The 7,643-nt window shown below is 43.5% G+C and overlaps 1 protein-coding gene across 1 annotated transcript; it reads right to left on the reverse strand.

Annotated features, from left to right (window-relative positions):
- Positions 1-2,927: 2,927 nt before the first annotated feature.
- On the reverse strand, positions 2,928-6,852 carry LOC147251510 (uncharacterized). Its single transcript, XM_086222477.1, has 6 exons — positions 6,780-6,852; positions 6,424-6,525; positions 4,805-5,746; positions 4,559-4,701; positions 4,254-4,363; positions 2,928-3,645 (listed from the first exon to the last, which is right to left on the reverse strand). Exons 1-6 carry the CDS (start codon positions 6,850-6,852, stop codon positions 3,510-3,512), a joined length of 1,506 nt encoding a protein of 501 aa, XP_086078603.1. The 3' UTR covers positions 2,928-3,509.
- Between the last annotated feature and the right edge of the window lie 791 nt (positions 6,853-7,643).

A 7,643-nucleotide genomic window follows, 5' to 3' on the forward strand; every position in this document is an offset into this window, starting at 1 on the left:
ATTATGAAAACAGCAAAGGACACAAAGAATTCTAGCGTATCAGACAGTCAGAGAATCTGATTTGTGTAAATATATTACTTCATATACTGTTAATTACCTGCTAAACACCATTCAGATGAATTTAGTCAAGTCAAGTCAAGTCAATTCTATTTGTATAGCGCCAAATCACAACAAAAGTTATCTAATGACACTTTACAGGTAGAGCAGGTCTAGAACCAGGCTCCTTCAATGAATTACACCCAACAATTCTCCATGAGCAAGCACATCCTGCAACAGCAGCGACGAAAACCTTCCTTTTAACAGGCAGGAACGTCGAGCAGACCCAGGCTCAATGCTTCTGCTTTGACCGGTTGGGGGGAAAGAGAACAGGAGAGCGGGGCAGAGACAAAGACAGATAATGGAGGAAGACATTTATGCAGAAGGAAAGAGTGGGACAGAGATAAAGAGAGACAGAAAAGGAAGAGACTGATGGACAGACGGGGACGTGAGCAGGTGGAGCTACGGGTGGCAGCTTGAGCCTCCTCAGGTCTGCAGCCTCCTCCAGCAGCACCCAGGATCTGGGATGAGGGGAGCACGAAGGCTCCGGAGAAGAAGATGAGTTAGTAATATGTATGAGTATGATTTATGTATGACAAATATAGGAGGACAGAGAGGAGTCGAGAGAAGCCCAGTGCACTATGGGAGATCCCCTGGCAGTCTAAGCCGCAGCATATCTAAGGACCAGCCTAAGCAGCCGAACTATAAGCCTGATCAAAAAGGAAGGTCTTAAGTCTGCTCTTAAAGGTCGAGAGGGTGTCTGCATCCCGGACCGAAACTGGGAGACGGTTCCACAGGAGGGGGAGTCTGATGACTGAAGGCTCTGGGTCCCATTCTACTTTTAGAACTCTTGGAACCACCAGTAACCCTGCATCCTGGGAGCGAAGGGTTCTAGCTGGATAATAGGGGACTATTAGCTCTGTCAGGTATGAAGGTGCCTGACTATTGAGGACTTTGTATGTTAGAAGGAGAATTTTGAATTCTATTCTGAATTTGACAGGGAGCCATGCAGAGAGGCCAGTACAGGAGAGACATGGTCTCTTCTACCAGTTCTAGTCAACACGTGGGCAGCAGGGTTCTGGACCAGCAGGAGAGTCTTTAGGGACGTACTGGTGCAGCCTGATAGGAGGGAATTGCAGTAATCCAGCCTGGAAGTGACAAAGGCATGGACTAGTTTTTCTGCATCCTTTTGAGACGGGATGTGTCTGATCTTAGCAATGTTTCGTAAATGAAAGAAAGCAGTCCTAGAAATTTGCTTAATGTGGGCATTAAAGGACAAATCCTGAAAAAGAGAACTCCTAGGTTCCTTACGGTCGTGCTGGGGGCCAAGGTGATTCCTTCCAGGGTACCTGTCTCATTAGATAGGGTGTCTCTAAGGTGTTTTGGGCCCAGGACAATGACTTCAGTTTTATTGGAGTTTAATAAAAGGAAATTAAGGGTCATCCAAGTTTTTATCTCCTTCAGACAGGCCTCCAGTTTAGTCAGCTGATTTATTTCATGTGGATGCATTGATAAGTACAGCTATGTGTCGTCAGCATAGCAGTGAAAATTAATTGAGTGTTTCCTAATAATGTGACCGAGAGGAAGCAGATAAAGGGTGAAGAGGATTGGTCCAAGCACAGAGCCTTGTGGAACACCATAACTGACTGCAGTAGTTTCCGAGGGTTTATCATTAGTGAGTACAAACTGAGATTGACCTAGTAAATATGACCTGAACCAATTAAGTGCAGTTCCTTTAATGCCAATGTCAGGTTCCAGTCTCTGTAGAAGGATATGGTGATCAATGGTATCAAAAGCTGCACTAAGATCTAATAAGACCAGCACAGAGACCAGTCCCTCATCTGATGCTAGTAGGAGGTCATTGGTAACTCTGACAAGTGCTGTTTCTGTGCTATGTTGAATCCTGAAACCTGACTGGAAATCCTCTAATAGGCTGTTGCTATGGAGAAAGTCATACAGCTGTTTAGCAACTGCTTTCTCCAGAATTTTGGAGAGGAATGGAAGGTTTGATATTGGTCTGTAGCTGGCCAAAACTTCTGGATCCAGGGTTGCTTTTTTGAGAAGGGGTCTAATTACTGCCACTTTAAAGGACTGTGGGATGTAACCAGATAACAGCGACACATTGATCATATCTAAGAGGGAGGTGCTAACGAGGGGTAGAGAGTCCTTAAGTAGCTTGGTTGGGATGGGGTCTAGAAGACAGGTGGATGGTTTAGAGGAGGAAATGATTGAACTGAGCTCATGAAGGCTAACGGCAGAAAAACTGTGTTTTAAGTGTGTATTAAGCGCCACTGGAATCGCTTCCTTAAATCCAGCTACAGCCTGATCAGACAAACATCTGGAAACCACTGTTTTCCTGAGTGGAGTGGAGTTGATTCGAATAAATTCAAAAGTGATTAATTGATGGTCTGATAAAAGCGCGTTCTGTGGAAATACAACTAGATGTTCAACTTCAATTCCACATGTTAGGACGAGGTCGAGGGTGTGGTTGTGGCGGTGAGTGGGTTCATGGACAGACTGATGGAAATCAATTGTGTCAAGAAGAGAGAGAAATGCAGCACCCAGACTGTCGTTATCAACATCCACATGAATATTGAAGTCACCTACAATAATGGCTTTATCTGATTTGAGAACTAAACTGGATATAAACTCTGAGAATTCAGATAAGAATTCAGAGGAAGGACCAGGAGGGCGGTACACAATGATGAATAAGAGTGGTTGTATTGTTTTCCAGGCTGGAGGAGACAAACTCTTTTTATTATATTATTTATTCATTTATTTGCTGATTTTTTTTTTAAAAAGCCAGAAAGAATATTCATATAAAAAATGATACCTGTCAATTTAAACGGTGGCGAACGAGAATTCGCCAGCCTCATTTGATGACTGTCAATCACCTGCAGCCTGTTAGTTCAACACAGGAGACTAAGATGAAGTATTCTAAATATCTTTGACTTCTTAGACAGAACAATTCTAAGTCAACATGTCATCCACAAACAATGTGTCAAGCAGCAGATATACAGTCATGTTTCAGTGTAAATAGACACTGGATCAAAAAAAAAACAAAACACAAAACATTCAAACCATATGTATTTTTTATGCTGATTTATACTTTGATACAAAAATCAAAGCTGTTAAAAAGGTCTTTTTCCTTGTAAAGACAAAAATGTTTAACTCATTTCTGGATTTTTACAGCTTATTTTTCAGGACTTCCCGGCTGGATTTATGTAGCCCTTCCCTGTTGTAACACATTCACACACCGACGGCGGAGGCATCAGCAGAGGAGTTCAGCTCCCTGCTCAAGGCCACAGAGGAGAACCAGGCACCTTCCACTTTAACTCCTGTGTCCACGGCAATCAAGGACCAAGCCGGTTTGAGTAGTTGCTGGACATGAACAGTATCCAGACGAATCCTTGAAATAATGCAGTTTAACACTGGAAGCGTCGCCATCAACCACATGGTTCTACATGGCAGCCTTATTTCTCACAAATCCACAGTTGCTGGGCAAAACAACCGTCATCGTTCCATTCTCCCACTCCTCCTGATGTCCTGTGTATTATTTCGCCACAGTTCTGATTCTTTAAGTTGTTGGGCTGCCCAGGCTGCCAGAACCTGGAGTACAACAGACACATTCTGTTTTCTCAGCTGCTCTGACTCTTTATCCTGTGACCAAAACTGGGATTTTAATCGAAAGCTCAATTCCACTCTTATTTTACCGCCCCCTGCAACCACACACACACACACACACACACACCCTTGTACTTATATCTTTGTAAGGACTTTCATTGACGTAATACATTCCCCAGCCCCCCACCCTAACCATCTCAACTGGCTGCCTGACCCTGACCCTAACCCTAACCAGAACCTGATTCTAATCTCCACCCTAAAACCAAGTCTTGACTTTCAAACGTCCCTTTGAAGAAGTGAGGACCGACTCAAAAATGTCCTCACTCTGTTGGTTAAATACGTATTCTAGTCCTCAATATGTAGCAAGAACACACACACACACACACACACACACACACACACACACACACACACACACACACACACCTGCCCCGGTTATATCTGTGTGGATAGAAATGTCATTTACAGTTTTTTGGATTTTTTTTTTTTTTTTTTTTTACCCCGGTAACACATTTCAGGGGATTTTGTCATGTGACATGTCAAAGAGTCGCAACACACCACTACATAATCGTTCAGGTTGTATTTAAACTTACGCTGTGGTGACGGACCTCCCGTCTACCCAGATCCAGGTCCCCTCCGTAAGAGCATCAGAGAGACCAATCCAGGCATTTTGGCCATATCCCAACAATCCATGGACAAACACCTGTTTGTGTTCAGCAGATAAAAACAAAGTCATAAAATCTGCGCCATTCCCGTTGTTAGTGTGCTAGCATCCTGTAAAAAAAGCAGAAAACCTGTCATGGCGCCAGCTTCTCTTTCGATGTTCGTCAGCGTCTTGGCGTGTCATGTTAGCACTTAGCTATGGTGGCCCTCAGGTGCAGCAGTCGGTCTGTCTCACCTGTTCGTCCCTGCTGTCTATGATGACCAGATCTCCTCCTCTGTCGATGCAGTCTCGTCTGCTCTCCGTCCAGTTTTTCTTCATGCTGGAAATGAGGTAACAGCTGATGTCAAACTTCCTCCAGCCGCTCTGACAGAGCATGCCTTCAAATTAAAAAGATGAAGAGAGAGCACAATAGAAAATATGACAGAACGCACGGTAAATAAACCTTTGGGGTGAAGGACGAGTAAGTCTTCAAATCCGTACCTCTTACTTTAACAGCCATCTTGTCAATCTTCTTCTGGAACTGATCCCTGCTGTGTGCTAAGCTGCTGTAATTGATCTGTAGCAGCTCGTGCTCCCTCCTCAGAGTCGTGTAACTGGTTTGCAACTGGGTTTTCTCTCTCCACAGTGACTTGTAGCTGAGCTGAAACAGATTCTCACTCCAACTTAAGGCGCTGTAATTTCCTTCTAGCTGGTCCTTTTCCCCCTTCAATGAGGAGTAATTGCTCTGCAGCAGGTCCCTCTCTCTTTTCAGATTGTTCACGCTGGCCTTCAACTCATCTCTTTCAGTAGTCAAAGTGGTTTTACTGGTTAGAAGCTGCTCTCTCTCCTCAGCCAGGGAGTTGCAACTGGTCCACAACTGGTCCTTGTCTCTCTTCAGAGAAGAGTAATTGCTCTGTAAGTGATTGTTGTTGGTCATCAGCGCACTGACACGGGTCTGTAACTCATCTTTTTGTCTTTGCAGGATGCTGTAATTGGTCTGTAGCTGGTCTTTACTTGTTGTTAGATTAGCGTTCTTTATCTGTAGCCGCTCGAGATCCCTGTACATTGCATCGTAGCTCGTTTGTAACTGATCGCTCTGGTGTTTTGAGGTGTTGTAACTGGCTTCTATATGGCGTCTCTCAGTTTTGAGATTGCTGAAACTGGCCTTGAACTCATCTCGTTCAGCCGTCAAAGCTGCTCTGCTGCTGAGAAGCTCTTGTCTCTCTCTAACCAGAGAATCATAGCTTCTCTGCAACTGGTCCCTGTCTTTTGTCAGGTTACTCAGAACCTCCTCCAAATGTTTTCTCTCTGTAGTTGAAGCGCTAGAGTTGCCCTGCAGTCGGCCTCCCTCTGAGATCAGGATCTCATTATCCCGTTGGTGCTTCTCGTGAGTGTTGCCATTGGCCTGACTCGGGTCCGATGTGGGATGGATGATTAGCTCATCTGTGAAATGGAAAAAAAAAGAGGCACAAAATAACTGACAATAATTGTTTCCAATTTCAGAGGAGCTGTTCTTGTTTTCTTCTGCGTGACTTCTATGAGCATCTGGTGTCTGTAAATCTGTATCAACACACCAGAAGGACATTCCCTCCCGATAGAAACCTTCCTGATTTCTGTTGCAGTTTCTTTCGGTCTGTGTTTGCTTCGAGCATGTTGGAAAAGTTTTTGCGATGGATTTCGGAGAGGCGGCGGATCACGAGTGGTTGTTCTGAAATTACGACAACATGAAAAATGATGCTAATAAAATGCAAGGGAGAACCCGTATGCGGAGGTGGGGGAAGTGGTGGCAGAGCAAGCGACTCATGCTTGAGGGCAGAGAGCGGAGAAAGTAGTTGCTGTTTTGACGGGATGTGTGAATAAATACCACGCAGCTGCTGGTTTTCTGTCACCAGAAATGAGCGCTTCCATCAAAACAGTGTGCATGGGTGTGAAAAAACTGTCAAAATGAGCCTTCCACCCTGGGCTGACCAGTGGGCGTTTATTTTTCCTTACACTGAACTTGCTTCGAAATTACACACACCAGTTGTAGGTGTTTGGTTACGACACTTAAATGATACGAAGGCCGATGACAACAAATAAACTAACGATAAATTCAGTCGGGGACAAAAGGAATGACTTACAGTGGATAACTTGTCCGATATTGGCAGCCAACAGGACGGCACACAGGACAGCGAGGCACACGGTGACACAGCCGGGGGACTTCTGTCTGCTCTGAGAACTCACTGAACCAAAGGCAGTGAGCTCGGTTAAAACAAAAGCTGTGATAGAACGTTTGTATTCCGCCTATAAACAGCATTATTTATTTTCTATGGATATTAAGAGCTGGTTCATGATTTTCTTTGTTTCCATAACTACAGTGGTAAGTCACTTATTCATATCTCTTCACCACATTTAAGTGTTCGGTTGTTACAAGTTGAGTGTTGGATGCTGAACCCAGCTGGTCGCTACTGTGGTAAGATGTGATTTTATACTCTACCTTGGTTCAGAAGTCTTTCCACTGAGACGCTTCTACCTTTATAGATGTTGTCATCAACTTCCATTGAATCCATTTCTTCTGTTAAAATACATTTGAAGAATTTATGTTTTTAAACAATTATTCTTGGCTGAACTCGACAGGTTTATGTTACTCGCTCCTACTAATACTTAAAAACCATCACGTTCAGTTTAGGATCTTTGCTAACCAACAATAAGTGAGGTCATAACATAAATTAGCATTCACATGATGTGCAAAAAAAAAAAAAAAATCAACTGGTGCAGTCAAATGTAGCTTACCTGAGGAAAGCTTTGCTTGTGCTAGAATCTCAGTTTGAACAAGTGCACGTCTGGAATTCTACTCCATCCAATTGTCTCTAGAAACACCTATCAAAGGGAATTTGTGTTTCAAATATTGAATGAGTACGGAGAGGCCTCTGGCAGATATGCTCCTACCTTGCTTCTGAGATGATGAAGAGTGGATGGAACGTCAGCAAACATGTATATGTGTGTGTTTGCATCAGCTTGGAAAAAAGGCTGTTAGCTTGATGCTGATTGGCTGGATGTGATGATGTGGCGCAGGTCCACATCCTCAGTTCTGACTTCAGGTCATTTTCGTTCAAAAACGTCAAGAAAACAAACCAGAATTAACTGACCAGGTGCTTTTGTTTTCCCTTTTCCTCTCTCTCTTCCTTCCCTCTGGCTCTTTGGTTTCTCTTCCTCATTCCCACACATCAACTTCCTGATTAGCTCATTTACACAGATTTTATTATATATATGTTTGTGTGTGTGTGTGACTCTTCTTACTTTTTTTTTTTTAACCTCTATTGCATGTTTACTTTCTGGTATTTATTATTTCTTGCATTTC

The sequence above is a fragment of the Aulostomus chinensis genome, chromosome 13 (genome assembly GCF_037954235.1).
Source record: "Aulostomus chinensis isolate RoL2024-O1b breed Wild chromosome 13, RoL_Achi_v1.0, whole genome shotgun sequence".
Lineage (NCBI taxonomy): Eukaryota > Metazoa > Chordata > Actinopteri > Syngnathiformes > Aulostomidae > Aulostomus > Aulostomus chinensis.

Excerpts from the sequence above, each read along its gene's own strand:
- LOC147251510 (XM_086222477.1), bottom strand. The coding sequence starts at position 6,852 with ATGGATTCAATGGAAGTTGATGACAACATCTATAAAGGTAGAAGCGTC. Across the intron at positions 6,526-6,779 it reads GGAAAGACTTCTGAACCAAG|TGAGTTCTCAGAGCAGACAG; the intron begins GTAGAGTATAAA and ends CCTTTGGTTCAG. Across the intron at positions 4,364-4,558 it reads TAGACAGCAGGGACGAACAG|GTGTTTGTCCATGGATTGTT; the intron begins GTGAGACAGACC and ends GAACACAAACAG.